Source organism: Mustela putorius, unplaced genomic scaffold (assembly GCF_011764305.1).
Source record: "Mustela putorius furo isolate JIRA1106 unplaced genomic scaffold, ASM1176430v1.1 tig00000083_pilon_pilon_pilon, whole genome shotgun sequence".
Lineage (NCBI taxonomy): Eukaryota > Metazoa > Chordata > Mammalia > Carnivora > Mustelidae > Mustela > Mustela putorius.
In genome coordinates this window covers 31,135,247-31,157,158 of record NW_025421273.1, presented here as the reverse complement: position 1 = coordinate 31,157,158, position 21,912 = coordinate 31,135,247, and the positions used below count along the sequence as shown (strand labels likewise).

General features: G+C 44.0%; 1 protein-coding gene across 2 annotated transcripts in view; it reads left to right on the top strand.

The window, feature by feature from the left end:
- Positions 1-21,912, top strand: part of SEL1L3 (SEL1L family member 3) — a 113,802-nt gene that overhangs the window by 6,850 nt on the left and 85,040 nt on the right. For both annotated transcript variants that reach the window (XM_045076193.1, XM_045076189.1), the window contains exons 2-6: positions 5,639-6,209; positions 16,667-16,793; positions 18,433-18,554; positions 18,942-19,057; positions 21,643-21,701. In XM_045076193.1, the coding sequence (XP_044932128.1) occupies positions 5,639-6,209; positions 16,667-16,793; positions 18,433-18,554; positions 18,942-19,057; positions 21,643-21,701 (995 nt within the window). The remainder of the gene's footprint in view (positions 1-5,638; positions 6,210-16,666; positions 16,794-18,432; positions 18,555-18,941; positions 19,058-21,642; positions 21,702-21,912) is intronic.

The following is a 21,912-nucleotide window of genomic DNA, read 5'->3' as shown; positions in this document are numbered from 1 at the left end:
ATGAAAAAAGAGAAGTGGAGAGGGTCCCCATCACTAGAGAACTGGTGAATGTTGGGAAAGGATGGGGAGGACTCGGGATTGGATCACGAGCCCCTGGGAGCACTGACCTGAGGCGAAACACAGAGGCTCCTGACAGAAAGGCTCATGCCCAGGATTTTACTTCACCAGGAAACACTTAACCAAACTCCTTCTGTGTGCCTCGTTCTAGTTGAGAAGCCAGAGACATAACAATGAATAAGACATGGACTCTGACCTCATGATTTCTAAGCAAAGGAACAACTGGGTAATTTCTCACTTCCGTTAATGCAACCTGGCATGTGAAAATACCTATGAAGGTTGGACACGTGTCATGCCTGTAGCTGAAACTCTTCAAGTTAATTGCCTTATTTTCCTGGCAGGAAACAGCTCATAACCACACACATGACTTGAGCCAGGAAATCAGCCTCAGCTTAATCAATATTTAGAGTGTGATATGTTGCTAATCGGTGTTGGTTTTGTACATAACAGAGGTGGCCACAACTCATGGTGCAGCAGCTGCCCACTGGGTCCTCTCCAAGCTACAGGATGCTGGCTTCCTACATTGCATAGGAGCCCAAAGACTAAAGACCACCGTGCCTCCTTGAGGGATTTAGACCATGCCCCTATAGCCACATACAGTGAATTTGAAGTCCCCTTTGGGGCCAGCACACCCCCATCATATTACAAAAACATTGCCCGTCCCAGAAATTGTTCTTCTCCTGTATTCAGGCTTCTCCCCCTTCTTAAGTTCATCTTCCTCATGAAATTTTTCTGCACCCAGCCTAGCACTAACTTCTCATCCCCTTAGCTCACAACTGACAGAAACAATAGCAAGATGTCAACACCATTGCGAGGGAGCCTTAGCAAAATAACAAATTAAGTGCCATCCACGGCACGTCTATGAAATTACGCCTAATTGGGTTATTCATCTCTTTTCTCTCACAAGACCATTCCTTTGGAAAGCATATTTTTCGTCGTGTTGTGTTTTCTAAAACTCTTAAGTCTAGAATAAAAGCTTGGTAATCTAGAACAGTAGCCGGCAAGCTATGGCCCATGGGCATAGCCAGCTGCCTGTTTCTGTAAACAGAGTTGAGCTGGACCACAGCCGTGCTCCTTTGCTTCCGAGTTAGTTGTCTGTGGCTGCTTTCTTGATACCACAGCAGAGCTAAGTAGTTTTTCACGGCCACCAAGTGGCCTGCAAAACCTAAAATACTTACCATATGGCCCTTTTTTACAGGAAAAGTCTGCTCACTTCAAATCTAGCATAGCACCATCCAGTAGAAATATAACATAAGTCACAAATATGAGCCACGTGTGTGCTCCCAGATTTTCTAATAGCTGCATTTAAAAAGTAACCAGTGAAATTAATATTAGTGATATGTTTTATTTAACTCGCTGAACCTCAATATGATCATTTCAACGTGTATTTGGGATAAGAAATATTAATGAGATATTTTGCATTTTTAAAAAATTGTCTTTGAAATCCAGTCTATATTGTACACTCACAGCAATTTGGAGCAGCCCCTTTACCAGCTCTTCCTAGGACTCGTGGCCTCTGTATCAGTGAGCATCTAAAACGATGAACCCTGGATTTACTTTTCCTGCACTTGAAGCTTTGAAGTAGATAAAAATAAAATAATCTTCATCTGCATATATAGAGTTTACCTTTAGAGCTGACTTTGGAGGGAAGGGCCAGGAAGGAGAATACGGTCAGGTGTCCTATACCTTCTTTCTCACTTGTCCCTGCTGATCTCAGCGATGATGAACCCAATGTCCGGAAAGTCATGGGTCATCAAGTGAAGCTGAAACTAGTTTCAGCACGCTGCACTTATTAATGTGGGAAAGTGGACCATGCAAGTTAACACTAAGATGTAAAGTAATGAACATTACTAGTAATGGTACTTTGCAATGAAATCTCGTGAAATCACGTAGCCTTTCCCCCAGAATTCTGTTTAAAAGAAGTATTAACCTGGAATTCTAGCATCAGCAATAAAAACATGATTTTAAAAAAAATACTGAAGTGGAGAAGAGGGCTGGGGCGAGTTTTTAAGGTATCATAAGAGTATTGAGGAAGAAGTGTTAAGTCATTCTTGGAGAAAGAACACGAGGTGATATTCAGTATACCACAGTATGTCCTAGACTCTGCCCTCTGTTGCCACATTAACTGGGCAAATGTGGAATTGAGTGACAGAGGCATGAGGAGCAGTTGGAATGAGGAGTGCCCCGCTTCTCTGTCTTCAGCTGGCCTCCCGGTGGGCTCATTGGCTGGATTCTCATGTTGAGAAGGGGGCCACATCTTGGCACATCTGGCTGAATGAAAAACCACTGCTTGTGGTCAAATGCTGGGGGTATCTTTAGTCATAAGAAAGCAGAGTTCCACCTGGCAGCTCTTTATTGTCTTGCTGTTGTGTGCTGTGGGGCAGGGAACGTGGGAGAGGGAGTGAAAGCCAGGGGCTGGGCTCCTGGGCTTGCCTCTGGGAAGCCACCAGCTGGGCGATGTTGGAGAACATCACTTCTCAGTGCTCTTTGCCTTGGCGGAAGAATGGGGTGGGCTGGCTCATCACCAGGGGCTAGTCCACTCTAACAGTCACTAGTTCTAATTATAAGATTATTTTTATGTTTGTTTTCCCCCCTGTAATTTGGAAGTATAAATGAGAGCATAAAACAATTAAGCCTCTCATTGCGGGGGCAGAGAGTTTGGACTGTACCCACCTCTTTACATATTTCTTCCCACAGTTTTCCCATGACTAATCGAAAGCAATGGCCAGCCCTTCTCACTCCACCACTTGGAGAAGCTACATTTTTTATTTTCATCTATAGGACAGTTGCTTTTCTCTCCATCCTCCACCCCCCACCCCAAATCTGCCCCCCCCAGTATTCATGTAGTACAAAATTCAAAAGATAAATAAGGCTATATAGCACACGTTGGTCTCTAAGCCTATCTCCTGGTCACCTCATCCTTCTCCACGTGAGCAAGCAATGCTATACATACTCAAGCAAATGTGTAGATATTTTTCCTTTTCTTAAGAAGAAACTCAAATGGCACTTCTGAACCTTGTCTAAAAAACAACAACAACAACAAAACTTCAAACTTTAGAGATCATTTCATTATCTGTCCATGAAGCTCTTCCTCGTTTGAATAGCTGCCTAGCACTCTAGGAGTGGATGTCCTATCATTTACTGAACCAGCTCTGTCTTGATGGACATATAGTTTTGCATCCTTTGCTGTTACAAACTTTGCTGCAGTGCAAACCTGCACATCCATCATTTTGCACAAATTTGAGTATATGGGTAGGATAAAATCCTAGAGGAGGAATTATTGGACCAGAGGGTGGGTGCATTTATATATTTGATGGATACTGCCTGACCACCATCTCCAGAGATCACTCTCACCAGCAGTACATAAGAAGCCAATCTGGCCGGGACAGCCTGTTATCTTGGACTTTTTGATCTCTGTGAAGCTAGTAAGTTCAAACTGATTTCTTCAGTGTGGTTTCAACTTGCCTTTCTCAGACAATCAGTGAGAATTTACTTATTGATGAACTGTGTCATTTGCTTGTTTTTCTTGATTGTCAGCTTTGTTTCTAATTCGAGGTCAGTGCTTTCAAATAGAAACACTGTTCCCTCTTCCAGAAACTTCCATTGATTCTTCACTGTCCGTAGAAGGGAAGTCCGCATTCCTTGGGCTGGGGGACTCAGTGGCCTTCAGAGCTGTCTACCCAAAGAACTTTTCTTCTCTCCTCCAAGCCCAGCTGAAATACCATTCCTTCCATAAAGGCTATTCTAGACACATCCACCCCTGCCCCGCCGGTAGGATTACCTTCACCTGGGACTGTATTCCTTTAGGATTTGCTTATAGTTTGACAGGAGCCCTGATCATGTTCTGCCTGGGGTCACTGCTCTTTGTAAACACAATTCCCTGATACCCAGCTTCGTATCTTAGCCCCTTTTGCGTCTCCTGTAACCCTCAGCAGGAATTGAAGAAAGGGGGCCTTATTTCTTCCTTCTTTGGGAAACTGACCTTTTTTCTTTAAACTTGTAAAAATATTCACAGCATAAAATTTACTGCTTTTATCACTTCAAAGTATATAGTTCAGGGAGTTAAGTACATTCATATTGTGTAACCATCACCACATCCCTCTCTAAACTCTTTTCCTCTTATAAAACTGCAACTCTGTGTCCATTGTACAATACTTCCCCATGATCACCTCCCCCACCACCAACTCCAGTCCCTGGCAACCACCATCTTCCCTCTGTCTCTGTGCATTTGACTGTTTCAGGTTCTTCATAGAGGTAGAATCATGCAGTATCTATTCCTTGTGACTGGCTTATTTTACTCAGATTGTTTCCTCAAAGTTCATCCGTCTTATAGCATGTGTCAGACTTCCTGTTCTTTTTAAGGCTGAATAATATTCCATCATGTGTACATATCTGTTTGTGTATCCTTTTATTCACTGAGGTCATTCCTACCTCTTAGCTATTGTGAATAATGCTGCTATGAACATGGGTGTATGTCTATGAATGTATCTCTTTGAGTCTCTGTTTCCAACTATTTGAGGCTTTATAGCCAGAAGTGGAATTGCTGGATCATGTGGTAACTCTAGGTTTAATTATTTGAGGAACTGCTGCACCATTTTACATTCCCACCCACAATGCACCAGGAGCCCGGTTTATCTACCTCCTCTCCAATGCTTGTTATTTTTGTTTTGTTATTGTTTTGGGATAATAGCCATGCTAATGGGTGTGAATGGTCCAGAGTAATCTTTTCACTATTGTGTTTTGGATGCCTGAATCACAAAGTTATATTTAGAAGAGCTCTTTGCACCCGTATATCAGTATCTTATGCTCAAAACATTGCCTTGATCTCATGACCAACTTCCAAGAATTCTTCTCCAAGGAATGTCTGTATTAAGAGGTCTTTTTATTTAGAGAACTGGAGAAATCAACACACAGATAAAATCTTTCTTGGCCCATGTAGCCCCATCCATGGTGAAAGAATCAGACAACACAGTCTGTGGTCCAGGCCTGCCTGTGTGTGATTTGGAGCAGTGGAAACTCCTGCTGGTCCATCCATCATGCGTGCTTGTCCTGGCTCAGAACTCACGGGAGAAAAAGGGGCCAGGTTGGCATCCCTGTCATGTTCCCTCTTGGGTGCACTTTGAACTCTTCTCCCACACTTTGATTTGGCTGCATGTGTCACTGTTTGAAGTCAGGACAATGGTCTGGAAATGTCTGAAGCTGGCTCATCTCTTTTTCACGCTAAGGCAGGCTCACCACTCCTGGATTTGTTGTGAACTAGCTCCTCCATTTGGAAACCAACTCTGGAATGATTGCCACGTAGCTTTGAAAGGCCCATTTTGATCAGCAGATGCTACTAAGTCTGGGGAGAGACTTAAATGTGGCCTAATCTTCATTTGTGTGTGTGTGTGTGTGTGTGTGTTGGTTTTTCTCTAATTGTTTGGGAGTGGTTTTGCCGTCTCTTATGTTCCCCATTCAGTGCTTTTTGTAGAAAAAAGGAAATGATTCACATATCTGTTAATGTGATGATTTTTAAACTTTCTATACCCCTTTCTTTCTTTCTTCCTTCTTTTCTTTTTTTTTTTTTTCTTTCCCTTTTCAGAATGTTGTGCCGTCTTTGGGCAGGCAGACCTCCCTGACGACGTCGGTGACCCCCAAAGCCGAGCAGAGCGTGGCTTACAAAGACTTTATTTATTTCACTGTCTTTGAAGGCAATGTCCGCAATGTTTCTGAAGTCTCGGTTGAGTATTTATGCTCTCAGCCTTGTGTTGTCAATCTGGAAGCGGTTGTTTCATCTGAGTTCAGAAGTAGCATCCCTGTGTACAAAAAAAGGTGGAAGAATGAGAAGCATCTTCACACCAGCAGGACACAAATAGTACATGTGAAATTTCCAAGCATCATGGTTTATAGAGATGATTATTTCATCAGACACTCCATTTCGGTATCCGCGGTGATACTACGCGCCTGGATTACTCACAAATACAGTGGCAGAGACTTGAATGTTAAATGGGAGGAAAATTTGCTACATGCTGTAGCGAAGAATTATACTCTGCTGAAGACGGTCCCGCCTTTCGAACGCCCTTTCAAAGATCATCAAGTGTGCCTTGAGTGGAACATGGATTATATTTGGAACCTTTGGGCAAACAAGATTCCCCAGTGTCCTCTTGAAAATGGTAGGTCATTTGCCTTGCCAGGGACCTAATGCTCATTTCTTCAGATGGTTTGTATCACGAGAGGATGGCAGGAGAAGGTTCTTACACTGGCCATGAGGAAGGGGTGGGGAATGGCGGGGACACCAAGTCTGTAGTTTAGGACTCTGGGGAGAAGGGGGGTCGGAGGTAAAAAGGTGATGAGAGAAGAAATAAAGAAGAGAGTAGACTGCATGGGAGAGTCACAGAGGTCACAGGGGGCCCTTGAGAGATTTGGTTCTGAAGTTGGAAAGGAGTGTTAATGCCACCGAAACAGACACTGGGAAAATCTTCTACCCCTCTCCCATCATGAATCCTTTGAGCGTCAGTTATTTTTAAGTGGAGCGTTTTGACCCAGAGGAGATGAGAACCAGAGGCACCTTTGTGCCAAAGGTGTTATCCCACAGTAGTTTTCAGCCCAGAGCCCCTGGGTTCAACTCCTGACTCTGCCACTTTCTGCCTTGGCATTCTAGGAGCCTCAGTTTTCGGATCTGTAAAATGGGGATGATAAATAACAATTCCCTCAGAGCCATGTTGTGAAAATTAAACGAGATGTAATCGCTTAACGCATGATCAGCACTCAGCAAAAAGTAGCCACGATGCTGACAGAGTCCAAATTCTGCATCTTATCCTAAAAGCCACATGGTTTCAGCCACCGAAGGACCCATGCAGGAGGGGCTTGAGGTCTCTGGCTTGGGTGCTCTTAGTTCTCTCCATTGGTATGAAGGGCATCTTCCTAGGTGGATGCTGAGGGCCTGCTGGCTCTTCTACTGATCTAGCGATGGGGAGCTAACCTGGCCATGCTCCCAGGCATTCACCTGGTATCTGACTGTGTTTCCTGAGGTGTAGCTCCAGGACCAGCTGAGACAGAATCAGGTGAGGCTCTTGTTGTCAATGCAGATTCCCAGGCCCCATCCATATCCTTCTTGGTCAGGATCTGTGGAGTGCAGGGCCCTGAAACCAGCACTTTAAACACACTCCCATGACCCTGATGCATCTTTAAGCTCCAGGATCTCTGGAGCAGCATCAGAGCTGGTGGGTTTTCAAACTTGAGTAACTGTGACTGAGCTCCCGTGGGTCTGGGATAGCAGACCCATCCGCAGTAGGTGCCTGACCCATCATGGTCTTTAAGAGGACTGCTTTGGGGCAAGATGACTTAAGAACACTGAGAAAACAATGGCGACAAATATTTCCTGAGACCACCCCAAAACAGCCCTGTATCTGTTGGGCGTTTTGAGAATCTGTTTAACCATATATTGTAGTTGGTCACAGGCCACTTGCCATAGAATGAATGCATGTGGCATTACGAAAAAAAACAAACAAACCCAAACCTCTTTATTTTGACATAATTATAGATTTGCAAGAAGTTGAAAAAATTGGAGAGGATCCTGTGGATCCTTACCCCAGCTTTCCCCTAATGGTGAGGTCTTTCATAACTGTAGCTCACTAGCAAGACAGTGAAAGTGACATTGACCTAGTACCTTTGAACTAGACTGCAGACCTTAAGCAGAATTCTCCAGTTTTTATGTGCTTTTGTGTTTGTGTAGTTCTATGCACTCTTACCCTGCACTTGGTCTGAATAGCCTTGTTCTGTGGCTGGCATATTCTATGTTTGTGTGGGGCTTTAAATACAGATAATGGAGAGGGAGAAGGCTAGTTCCTTTTCTGTGTGTATGTGGGTTGCTGGTAGGGTGGGGCAGGCAATTAAATGTCTGAAACCTTCAAGCTGCCAGCGTTTTGATGATTGGTGTACATCCCTCTTCCAGGAGGAACCCCATGCTGGCATCTTTCTGGAATGCCTTCCACAGGGAGACCTCATTTATTAAGGAGAAGGAAGCACAAGGCACATACGGCCAGCTTTGATTTGCCTTCGATTTTGTCAGGGTGTAATGATTCCATTTCATGTGTGGCAAATCACATATTTCTCATTGAAGAATGACTAAACTGCAGGCTGGAAGTTTTCAAATGAAGTCGTTTATGAACTGGCTGAGGTCTTAGGGCGCCCCGCACATACCCTTAAAATACGAACCACCTTTCCTTTCTTTTGTTCTTCCTTCCCCTATTCACTGAGCTTCAGAATAGTGCGGTGGGATTTTTTTTTTTCTCCCCATCTTCCTCCAGGTGTTACTTTTGGGGTGAGAACGAAGCTAATAAAAGCATAATGCCGAGGAAAGCCTTCTCTAATCATTCACGTCACCTCAAATGGGGGCTGGGGTTCTCCATGCACTCTCAAAGCCAAGCCCTGTTTGCGTGGCTGTGATATGTTCACCAAAAAGGGGAACATTTCCTCTCCCTCTCTTTAAAAGAGGAATCAAAAGAGTGTGTGCAGCAGCCCTATGGAAAGTGTCCACGACCTTTGTTCTGGATACGGCTGAGCGATGGAAGGGAGCCAGGCCTCTGGCTCACTCTTAGCAGGATTTCTCTGTTCGGCTCTTGATGAACAAGAGTCAAGTCAGAACAACAAGATGGCATTAGGGAGCCAGGGTGGCGCCTTTCATGCCTGGTCCCCTTGCAGTCTGCAGCCAGCGCCAGTGTGGGGTGTGGGGGAACGTTTTCTGTGTCTAGTGCCTGGTGTCCTACGAAGGCTCCACGTCTGGCTTGCTTTCATTTTCTTTTTTCCTTTATAAAGAGAGAGAGAGAGAGAGAGAGAGAGAGAGCCAAAGTCTCCATGCCCAGGGCTGTTCTGTGAGTATTGTTAGAGTGCCCCTCCACCAAAGGCTCCCAAGGGGATAGCTGAGTGCACCCGGACACAGCCCTTGCCTTCACACCTGGCCTTTTATCTCCTTTGCCAGGACCGTGCCCCGCCAGGCCATTGGTCTGATTTTTTGGTGCACACGCGGCAGACCCTTGTCTGGCCCTGCTGAGAAAACATACCCCAGATCAGAAGTCAGCAGGTCCTTTTAGGACACATGTGTGTCCAGGCTTGGCCACGTGTCCTTTTGGTGCACCTGTTCCTGCTACATTCTGGGCACATGGGCACCTGTGGCTGAACTTTCCTGGGGGAAAGGGACCGGGCATTAGCTGTTGTCCCTCACCAGTTCCCCGTGTGCCTGACTCACGCATGAGCTCATCGAGAAAAAGAAATTCACCACAAAGGCAACAAGCCTAGGTCCACCTGGGCGGCTCCCCCTGCCTGTCCTCCCGTAAGAGGTCAGCGGGTCCAGCGGCCTCCATCTCCAGACGACGTTGCATATTCAGTCATTCTTCATCTCGCGGATTGCTGTCATACTGGTGGATGTCACAGCCTGCAAGCGGCCCCCCAGCTTTGCCCTCACACCCCACAGGGCAGCCAGTGCAGACATGTCCCATTTATCCTACCCCCTGGAGGTGGTTCCTCCCACTGCAGTGAGGAAGAGCCCCCCGCACCCCCACCCTCCACCACGACCCTTACCATGGCCTGTACCAGGGGTCCCTGTCCTCTCTCTTGCCGCATCTCCTGCCATGCTCGTCTTTGTCTACCTGCCCCAGCCACATGGGCCTTCCAGCTTCTTCTCATGCTGACAAGTTCATTCTCGCTTTAGGACATTTCTGTGACGGCTCCCTTCCCCTCACAGCTTGCTCACTGATGTCATGTCTCTGGGCTAACGTCATCTCAGAAGAGAAGACTTCCCTGACTCCTTCATCTCAGATGGCAGCCCCACCCCTGCCATTTCCACCCCCTTGTCATCTGTCGTTATTTTCCTGCATAGCCTTATCGTCCCCAGACATTGTAATTAAATATGCGTCGTTGCTTTGTTGCCAGTTGCATGTTTCTGGACCAGTACACAAGCTCCATGATGCCAAGGTCCAGCCTTGTTTCGTGCAGTGCCTAGCACTGCAGTCCCTAGCACACAACGGGCGTGCAGTGACTCTTCGTGAATTGAGTGATGAATGCTCTCAGCCAAGGGGCAAGGACCTTTTTCTCATATGCCTGCATGTGACCGTCACACAGGGACATCCCCACAGAGCTGTGTTGCCACATTAGGGAGCACACTGGGGTAGAGGGTGGCTGTGTGCCTTCTCAAGGCTCACACACACACACCACAACTGCCTGGGGACCGCCCATCTGGGTTGTGCTGGTTAAGGATGCTGTCTCATGCTCAGAGATTCTCCTTTGCAACCACACACAAGCCCACCTTTGCCCTCAGAGTTTGAGTCTGGGATTGCCCATACCCTGCCTTGACTTAATCAATTCCTTTTACAAGGGATAGCCTTCCCCACTGCCACACCAGGTGGTAAAATCATGTCCATATTTTGGTAGCTGGCTCAAATTTCCACTGTTCCCCTGCTCACCCCCTTCCTTTCTTTTCCTTTCCTTTTCCTTCCTTAACCTTACATTACCTTGCCTTACCTCGTCTTACCTCCTCTCCTCTCCTCTCTTCTCCTTTCTTCTCTTCTATTCTCTACTCTTCTTTCTTTTCTCATCCCCACAATCAGAAATTAACTCTCTACCCTCGAGCCTTCCCTAGCCCTCTGTTGGTACCTGTCTTTCCATGCCATGTGTATCATGTTTAAGTCAACTAAACAAAGAACATTGAGCATCTACTATGTATCAATTTCTTTAGAGTCTGGAGGCTAGTAGATGCAGACATGGTGCCCTCTGTCTTTAGGTGCTTATGGGGGAGGGAAAGCCAGCTGCCGGTAGTAACAGCTACATTCCGTTACTGAGTACTCACCATGTGTTAGGCTCTGGGCTAAGTGCTCTATGTATCTCATTTAATCTGCCCAGTGCCTTACTATCATATTTACAGAGGGGGCTACTGACTCAGAGAGGGAGATTGACTTGTCTAAGGTCACACAGCTCTTCATGATAGAGCTGAGATTTGAACCCAGGTAGTCTGGTTCCCAAACCCCACATGTAACTGTTATCCTATGCTGCTGAAGGATGTCACGAAGCTATTTATTTATTTACTTGAAGTCCTTCATTCATTGAAAAATGTTACGGAGCAGTCTTTATGTGTTCCGAGCTTTGCTTTTTTCACAGAGGAGCTGACTTTTGAACAGAGACTTGAAGGCTGAGTAGAGTTTTCAGAGTCGGAAAAGGAGTAGGGGGAAGAGCATCCAGGTGGAAGGGAAGGCATGAGCCACGGCACACAGAGAAGAAAATGCAGCTGAATGGCAGGATGGTGATGAGCTTGCATCTTTTGATGGGAGGGGTGACAAATAGGTTTCATCTTGCATTCCAGCTAGGAGGGATTGGGGTGGTCACCTAGAACGTGATGTTGAGAAGGATTCTGAGGCTGAGTCTGTGCTTAGTGAGAAAGAGTGGTAGGCAGATCGATTACCAGTGTCTGCCACATGGTGGAAATGCCGAGTAAAAACTTCATGCTCTGTGTTTGTTCACCCAGGTAGACTCTCAGGTGTGAGTTGGGCGATTCAGGAAATCAGACTGGAAAAGCAGGGAGGGGGCCACCTTTTGAAGTCTCTGAAATGCCATGCGGAGGTGTATTAAGCATTCTGCCCTGCTGTCCATCTATAGGAATGTTTTTCTGAGCTTCCAGCTTAGGTCAACAACTGGGGGACATGGCAGCTTCCTTCTTTTCCACTTTTTCTTCCTTTCGCCAAAAACCCATTCTCATCTTCAGATCCAGTGGATTAGAAGTGTGATTTCTTATAACATAATTCTATTATAACAAAGTCATGGAAGGGCTGAGTCAGATAGGGGAGCCAGGCTTTACCTGTCTCTGAGAAAGTACCAGGATGCAGTGAGACTATTTAAGTCAATGTCATGATGATACTGTTTATAACTATGGGAACAATGCATTTAGCACTTTCATTAAAAGAGATAGAGAAAGAGCCTTAGTTCTTTTTTTCCCTCCAGTTAATCACGGTGGTCTCAATTTCTCAGTAATAACACCAATTAATGCCTCGCATCTGTGTGGCCCTTTATGATTTTCAGAACACTTTTTCCGTGCACATTGTCTCATTTAATCCTCGTGATAGTCCCATGGGAAAGGGTATTATTCTCATCCTTTCTTTTCAGGAGAGAAAAACCAAGGCTCAGCTTCTTTTGCGGGAGTCCAAACTTTGCAATGCCGCCTCTCTGAAATATGCTAAAACAGCCCTAACCCAGGTTCTAAATTAGAAAGGAATACACTTTTTTTAAGCTGAATTTTTACTGATGTGAATCATCCTGTTTTCCTCACCCACTGGACTTTGTCTCTTTGAAGCAGATTGAATAGCCGCAGAGCCCAGGGCTGGGGAGGCCTCTGAATGTGGCTGGCCCCTGCCCGCGGCCTGCACGGGAATGCTCAGACCTTGTTCTCTACGTTTTTAGCCTAAAAAGGAATATATGTACCTGGTAAAACAAAAAAACAAAAAACAAAAAACAAAAAAAAATAGAGTGTAAAAGGGATTGGAGGAAGAGTGAGCTCCCACTCACCCTGTGTTCTCGTCCTTTTCCCAGAGGCAAACGCACTCACACTAGTTTCTTGCATTTCTTCCCAGAAATGTTCTCTGCTCCTATAAGCCTTAAGTTGAGAGCCCCCATCTTCGTACATACATGGGAAGACCCTATAAACTCTGTCCCGCATTCATTAGCAATACGGCAGATTTCCCCCTAGCAGCGTGTGCCACCTGACCTCGTTCTTTTCAGTAGCTGCTTAGCTTCCTGTAGCCTGACAGCCCGTAATTTATCTCACCTGTCCCCTGCTGATGGTCACGCAGGTCATTTCTAGTCTTTTACCATTAGCAACAAGGTTTCACCGAACATCCCTGTACATGTATCTTGGTGTACACCTACGAGTATATTCGCAGGGTAAATTACTGGGAGTGAAATTTATTTTATTTTTAACACTCCTACTATTGAATATGGCACTGACTTCCGTACTCGCCCACTTCACTGCCTGGTATCCTTTGGGGGGAAGTTCTGACCTAAATCATACTTGCTAGAAAATTGAGCTTTAGTTCTCAGGCTTTTCTTTTAAAGAAAATGAAACACCTGAACACTCCTGCCTTTTAATGTCTTGCATTTGGAAAGTACTGTTGATTTACCTGCACTCTGTCCTTCTCCAGGTTAGAACATCTTAACTTCTTTTCCTCCTGTTTCCACTTACAGACTTAGAGTTACTTTTTGCCTCAAGACTGTCTCTTCTCCCCAAATGGGCTGAGATCCTAGCTGCACCATTGTGGTTGTGTTTGAAGCACATCTGGAGTAGGGTTTTGTTACATGGACATGAAACTGTCTCCAGAGCAGGTGTCCACGTCAGAGCTCTGATCACCCTGCTGACCCAGAGAATGGGCTACATGACTGACCCCAGCCACCATGCTCGGTGGTGACGTTCAAAGTATTTAACAACCAATTATTAGACAGGCTCTCCTGGTCAGGTTCTGTAAGCGCTAGCCATAGTGCTGAAACAGGATAGTGCGGGAGCCCTTTCTACCCTGAAGGAGAGCCAGGATGGGTAGTGGTTGTGGAGTCCTGGAGGGTCGAGGCAGCACCCATCTCTTTGGGAAGACCTGGGAGATGTGATGTGGTTTAATAACAAGTCCATTGGTTTTTAGTAGGAGATCAGCTTTGACTCATTCCTGCATCTCTTACTAGCCATGCAACCTTCAGTGGGACACTAACACTGTTCTTGTCTCCAAATGAGGGAGTTTGTGCCATACAAAATTTAATGTCTCATCTTGCTCTAAAATTTAAGGAAATAAAACAAGCAAGAATAGTCAAGGTGGTGGGTTCTAAATCTGAACCATCTTCCTGGTATTTTGTGTTTGTTGTCATGATGACTTTTTCCTACCTAACTTCTTCATCAAAGTTAGCCAGAGAAATGGATTTGAGAGAAGCGTCTGAAGGAAGAGACTGTGATCTGGTTTGGGCAGCATGGGACACATTACGGCATTGTGAAAAGAGCTGAGCAAGAGGGAGGCAGGTTCAGATCCTGACTTGGCCATATTGTGCCCATTTGTTCATGTGATCATTCATTCATTCATTCATTCCCTCATTATTTGTGGAGCCTCTGTCAGGTGTTGGGCACTGCTCTGTGCTCGAGGGATGGGATAATGATTGAAGTAATGTCCCTGTTTTCTTGGGGCTTACATTTTAGAGGAAACTGGGCAAGTCTCTTAACCTCTTTGAACCTAAACTTTGGACTTAAGTTTTTCTACCTGTAAATTCTTTCATGAGGAATGACACTGGTGCTGTTAACTCCCCATTCTAAAGCCCACGACAGCCATCACTAATCAAGCATGGTGCTCCAAGCAGCCACAATCACTTACTAGAAAACAAGCCTCTATGTTATCCTGGGCTAGCTGAATTCTAACATCCTTTCCTGCTCTGAAATTTCATTCTTATTATATCTAACCTAAATGGAAAGGCAATATTATACTGAAGGAAAAATTGCTGTAGAACTCCAAATCATAGAACTATTCAAGCTGCAGATTTTACAAGAAAGCCACCACCGCTTTGGTTTTGTTGGGTACAAAAGGTATGTGTTTTTGTAAAATTTATTTTAGATCTTTCAGTCTAAGATTTTTTTCCTTCCACATCTTTTGCTGCAAGTTCTTCTGCTCAACCCGATTTACTTTGATCCCTGGATAAAGGAGAGGCTCATCAGCATTGACTTTTAACTCCTTTCACTTTGGAAACCTCTTTATGAAGCCTCCTTTTCCTGAAGTCAGGTTGGACAGAATCAAATCCTGCTCCTTTTGATAAATGTTTCTACTGCACACTAGGTAACTCACCAGCAATCACTAGCAGAAGGCCTCCTAGGGGGCTACCGTGGCCATCTGGTCTTTTATGTTCCAGTCCACACAGTGGAAGCCAAACCAAGGTTGGGCTGACAGCAACTGCATGGTGATTTTCTCTCTGGATTCCAGAGACACCCTTGCAGTATTCCCATTTCTAATCCCCTCTACCCATCCACATAATAGATCAGCAAGACTAGTGTCCCCAAACTGAGCTCAAGGTGTAAAAGGAAAAAAAAGTTTGCATTGTTTCTTTTGGAATCGATAGCTCTATCCTTCTGAGTTTCCAAATGCCTCTCCACCTCTCACCAAACAGGGAGATTTGTGGACACTGGGGACAATTTGGCTCTAGTTTATTTAATTCTATTAGGTATACACACAGGGTCTGAGATTATGAACACTTTGCTCTTGTGATTTCTAAGTTTTAATGAACCAGAGGTACCTCTCTCTAGAAGACATTTTTCTCCATTGAAGAGTGAGAGCTGGGGTCTGAAGTATCCCAGGCTGAGGCTCCCATAATTTGTGCCAATAGAGGCGTTCAGTAACTTGCACAGAAGTTAACTCTTCCCTTTCCAAGAAGCCCAGGAAAATAGATGAATTCTACTGTTTACTCACAGACATTTAAACCAAAGAGCATTTTAAGAAAGTTAAAAAGGTTCTTTATTCCTCAGTTGAGCTCAGTGATTTTTTTTTCTTTGAAGGGGGATGGGTATGGAAAATAAAAAATATATATATATATCATTCTGGCCTCCTTTAAAGCAGTAGATATTAAATATAGATGAGATAAGTCAGTTCTCCTTTTAAGACTTATTAAGGACACCCTATCTTCTCTAGGGCCACAGGATTCTCCCACATTTGCTAAATAAAGTGGAAGGCTCTCTAGTTTTAAGGGGTTTGGTTGGTCATTTTGCCTAGGGTAGTATGGGGTGTATACTGGAAAGTCTGCACAGAAGGAAAAAATACCTGTGCACTTCTAAAAGCATGGATTCTGAAACCAAACTGCCTGAGTTTGAGTCCCAGCTCCATCTCTTATTACTTAATCTTCTCTAGGGCTCGGTTTTCTCATCAGTTGAATGGGGATAATAATAGCACCCATTTCATAGATGGTTGTGAAATTAAATGAGATTGCTCCTGGAATGGTATGCTTAGCACATTGCCTGGCACATTCTGTGTTATATAAACATTAGCTACCATTTTGGCAGCTATGCCTCCATTTCCTCATCTGCAGAATGGGGATAATAATGAGGATGAGAATGAGGATTACGTGACTCTCTTCCTAGGTAGCTAGTTAGCTAAATGAGATATAGATCTATTTATAGCAGTGTGGAGGGTATGGAGGGCTACTCACATGATAACTGTTTCTATTGTTGCACAAATTGTGAATGTTTTCCTTAGCCCTGGAAGGGCAGCATGTGAAATGGTTAAGAACCTAGAACCAAGCTTGGACATCATGTGGACTGGCTCTACTGTCATTAGCTGTGACCTCATGGGAGTTAGTTATCTTACCTCTAAGCTTCAGGCTTTTCATCTATAGATTGGGACTCACACTACAATCTCCTTTACACGGTTGCTGTGAACACGGATTGAGACAGCTCTCTATAAAGGGCTTAGCAGGCACTCGGCATATCATCAGTGTTCAGTAAATGCTTGCTAATATTTTCAGATGCTTTCTTGTAACTGTTTGATGGGAGTTAGGCAGAGGGTTCCGGTAAGAACGTGATTTGGGAAGCAGCACTTTTCTGGAGATAACTGAAAGGCAGCTGTCTTGCTGTTCGCAGATGTGGTCACCCTCCTGGGCTTTCTCTATGCCTCCAGTGGAGAAAACACAGGCATTGTGAAGAAGTTCCTGAGGTTTCACAACCGAGAGCTGGAGGCCACCCGACGTCAGCGGATAGATTACCCCGTGTAAGAATGGGCAGATGATGGGGGCTGGTGGGGCAGTCCTCTGTTTAATTTGAAGACAAGGCAGGCTCGTGGAATCCCTTAGGAGGTCACACCTTGGTAATATGTTTCGGGAAAATGTGGAGATCCACACAGCTTGGACAGAATTTTTGGCCCAAAGCGTTCTTGAATTATTCTTGCCCCTAGCAGTCCTCAGTTTGCCTTGGACTTTCTGTGTCGGTCCCAGGAATGACACGAACAGGGGAACAAGGTGTGGGAGCCTGAGGCCTCGCAAGCTTTCGGGTGCAGCCCGCCACAGCCAGCGCCCACTGCTGCCTTCACTTTGCTCTTTTGGTCTTGAAAGATTGGATGAGCTGCTTGAAATCTCCCAACTTCTGATCTCCTCCATTGATTTCAGCAAAACCCAGATATATATATTTTTTCCTTCTGCTGAATTGAAGATGCTGAAAACAGTTCCTGGTTCACCTCAGACTGGATGGATTTAGCAGAGTGATTTAATTCTTCCCATGCTGCTGGCTGTAGAAAGATCTTGAGTCACTTTACCGAGCGTATGTTCTTGCTAAGCTTCCTTGTAATAACTTATCTTCATGAGCTTGCTCAGCTGGGTGGGTCTGGAGGGAGCTGTGTGGCACCATCTGTTTGCGTATCTTACCAACTGATTCTGAGGCCAGATTAGAAAGCCCAGAAAATTCTAAAAGACTTGTTTGGATATATCCCCAAAGAACCTGGGGCCACGGCCACGTTAACCCAAACTGTGAATTGTTTACTGGGGTCATGGTGAGAATTCTGTGCGTTTGTTTTGACCTTGATTCCTATTTTGCCTGCAAAATGCAATTACTCCCAGCTCCCCAACTTGGAACTGCTGGTCACTAAGACAATGTGTGGTGTCAAGCAAGTGTTGAGCTAATATTTGCTGAGCGACGGATGGATCACACATCTTGGCTGAATGTGTCCTAGTTAAGTTGACTACTGTTATTTTATTCTCACCCCACAAATCACAGATGTACAATACTTTTTTTTCAACTAAAATAGCCCCGGTCCAGAAATGGAACAATTAGATTAGTTGTTCCATATGGGTCAGCCGGAACTGTGATCCTGAACAACCTAATGTATGCATTAAAATAGTATCTACGTGTCCCAATTAACATATAGCGATGCCATTTGCAGATTACGACACTTTTCTACCTTAGGGCTTTTATCTTGGAAGGAAACAAGATTGCTCAAAAAAGCCTAATTATGTTTTTTTCTTTTAATCATTGAAATTAGCATAGCTTCTTATCAGATCACCTCTTACTAAAATCCAGATTTTTATTTTATGTCTGACTTTCTAAACCTTAATCAAGAATTTAGATGGCAAGCATGTGAGGTTCTCCAAAAGGCACAGAAACAGAGTTTTTGGTGCAAGGCACAATATCTGCTAGTTTTGTACAATGATTTTTAACTCCTGTCTTTCGCAGTTTCAATAACTACCTCCTTTGTCTCAAAAATCAAGCTTTGCAAGCTGATCTCCCATGATGAACATGAAGGCAAATTCATCCCTTCATTGGAAAGAAAGCAATTTACTTGGTCATTGTTAGCTATAATTACCTGTTCTTGGATGATATCAATCTGCAGATTTTTTTTTCTCTCCTCACTCTTGTAGGTTTACTGTTTCATTGTGGCTTTATTTACTCCATTATTGCAAGGCCAATCTCTGTGGGATTCTGTACTTTGTTGATTCTAATGAGATGTATGGCACACCGTCTGTATTTCTTACTGAAGAGGGTGAGTATGAAATGGAACATTTAAACCGATAAACTGATATCGTGGTTTCCTTATGCTCTCTTGGCAGGTGTGTCGGGAATTAAGGAAGATACCGTCAACGTGGCGGTTCAGTGAGAGCGATGATTTTCAAATGCAGCTTCCCAGGAACGTCTTTTTTTCCTGGAAGCTGAAAACACATGTCTTCTTTACGAAGGAATTCACTTGTGTGGTCTTTTGTTTGCTTTGTTCGTGTTTGCAGGGAGAAGGCCCATGTTCTGACTGTAGAGCTCCTTAGGCCAATTGTTGAAAACATGTAATCACTTCATGCCTTCCTAAGTTTTTGTTTTGTTTGTGTGTTTGTTTGTTTGTTTTTTGGTCATTTCTCACAAGTTTTAATTTTCCTTATAGGCCACTTGCATATTCAGATGCATCTTGTCAAAGGAGAAGATCTTGCCGTGAAAACGAAATTCACCATGCCTCTGAAGGAGTGGTTTCGACTGGATATCTCTTTTAATGGAGGCCAGGTATCTGTGTGCATGCTCCGTGAAACCCTTCATATTAGGCACTGCAGTAAAGGCAGGGAGCAGGGATGTCTGCGGGAGCAAATGTGTGCTAAAGGATAAGCTCTTTACAGCTCTACACGTCTCTGATCAAACTTTTATAGATGGAAGTTTATTTTATTTTTTTTCTGATTTTGATAAAATCCCAGCCCATTTAATTAACTTCCAAAGTGCTTCTTTCGACCATATTGTGAATGAGTAAATAATATAGTTGCTCTATGTCCACAATTATCTGAGCAATTCAGTTTTTGGTTTTTTTTTCCCCCCTCTCTCAAGGGAGATAGGCTTTGTGGAGATAAATGTTAAAATAACATCGGTCATGTTTATACACTGTTATCAGATCTATGCCTTTTCTTTTTTTTTTTTTTTACAGGAAATTTATTAGTTAGTTCAGCCAAGAAGTGGTTTGACTGTTTTTGGCAGTTACACAAGTGCTGACGTTTGGCATTAAACAAATAATAACCAACAAACCTAAGTGATCGTTCTGGTGGGACAGAGGGGGTTTATCTACTGTGTACTATAAAACAGTGCACATAACTGTTTCAAACTCTCATAATGTAGATTTTATGGATTATGGCAAATCTGTTGTTATAATTGAAGACCATTCCATTTCTTGATATACTTGATGCCGATGTGCTACTTTTTTTCTCTCTACTTTACTTCCTCATCAGCTTTTCTTATTGATTTGTTGATTTTCCAGTAACAGAAGGGGAAGAGACGTGTTGTTTGTCTCATGTATTAGATAATACACAGGCTTCCCTTGGTGTTTAGGTTCATCACATTTTCTTTTCCCGGGGAGACAAGAAATCAGGTCAATCCTTGTTGCCTCCCTAAGAAGAATCTGTAAAAGGTTAGCTGGAATTTTTTTTGTGTGTTTGTTGGTTTCCTTAACAATGTGAGGTGACCTAGCTCTAGACTATGGTCCAGCTTTCCATTTATATAAGGATTAGGATAGCATTAGAGCTTGGTTGCTGCTTGCTTCTGAGGTGAAGGTCAGCTCAGTACTCTGTGTCACTTAAATGGGTCTCAAATCATCAGAGCAAATCACAGATTTATTTTGCACCCTATGTATGCAAGGCTCTTTGCTCACGGAGCTTACTGACTGTTTATGGGAGAAGCATTAAGCAGGTGAAGGGATGTCATAAGGAGAGCTTAATTACCAAATGATTCATGTTAACTCAGGGAAGAGAGGTCGGGCTTTACGCTGGGATGCTCGGGGAAGGTTTCACAGAGAAGGTTCTTACAGATTGGGTGGAATTGAGTTGGAGGGGAGGGGAGGGAACATTTAGCACATCATTGGGGTTATCAGATAAACCAGGTTGGAGCAGAAATTGGCAGCCTGTAGAAAACTAATAGGAGAAAAAAATGTCTGTAGGGCTAGAATGTCGGCAATCTTGAATATCAAGAAATCTGGATTTCTATTCTCAAGGTGGCAGGGCATCATGGAAGATTTTTGAGCCAGAGTAGAGCAAATCAAAGTAGTCCTTTAATTAAGGAGATGAATTTAATTTAGCAGAGTACACGATGGGGTAAGGATTAGAAAGACCAGATGGGGAGGAAAGAAAAAAGAACTAGGGTTGAGTGGGGGTTTTTTTGGTTTATTTTTGTTTTTGGTAGACTTTTGCCTTTTGTCCTACTTTGTTTTCCATCCTATCTCATCTTCCTAATATATCTGTAAGTCCCCAAAATAGCGTTATTGTTTTTCCACATGACATCCGCCACTCCGGTGGGACTGCCATCCTCATTGTTTGGACTAAATGGACCAGGGACTTAAAGCCGGTGGCTGGTTTAGAGAAACAACTGACTGGAGTCATTTTCTTCTCTGAGCCAACATGCTGCATATGGAGAATTGGGTTGGTTTTTATGTGTTAGTTTGTCTGTCATAGACACAGTGTTGTAGCCACACCTCTGAGTCCCTCATTAGCTCAGCACACATTTCCTAAATCCTTGCTCTGTGCTTGCACTGGATGTTGGGGGCAGAAGGAGCTCCTTAGCTCCAGGGGCTTATGTTGTAGAAGCCGTCCAAGACACGTGAAGAATGTGTGACAGCTCACAACATTATCAACAAAAACATTGTCACCGTTGAAATGGCAGTGACGATTCTCCACGCTTAAGGAAAGAAAGTGGGGGGACAGCAGTGCGTGAGGAACACTCAGCACCCACCTGTTTCTCCCCGTAAGTCTGTCATGGAATCAAAGGAAAATTTCATAAACCCCTTGTAGTATCTTATGCATTTCCTTCTCTTCCTATGCAACAAACGTTTGAGCAGAAGTACACCAAGCAAAACCATGGCTTGTAGCTTGGAAGTATCTGAACCCCACTGGGGGAAACTGTGTGATGGATATGGTTAGATGTGAAGTCATTTGGAGAAATTAAATTTCTTTAATCTTAAAATATACACAGGGCTAGTAAAGTATTCATTTTATTTCTGCAGAAATGGATCAGGTGAAAGACTACGCAGCCCATTTTATGTGTAATTAATACCCAGGACTGTATTTATGCTGTGAGGTGTTGGGGCCTAACTGATCTTGTGTATTTCTCCCACACAGATTGTAGTCACCACCAGCCTTGGACAGGATTTGAAAAGCTACCATAATCAGACCATTAGGTAAGGGCAATATTTTCTTTTTATTCAGCATGATGTTGGATAAGGATTAGGAAATCTTCTAACATTAGCCCTCAACCCTAATGTTCTTCCCACACTTCCTTATTCAGCTCTTGAGCGTGGACTGTGTCGCGTCTGCCCTATAGCTCAGTCTTTGCACTTTTTTTTCCCCATCTGCAACCTCCCCTCTCTTCCCCCACAACGTTTTTTTCTA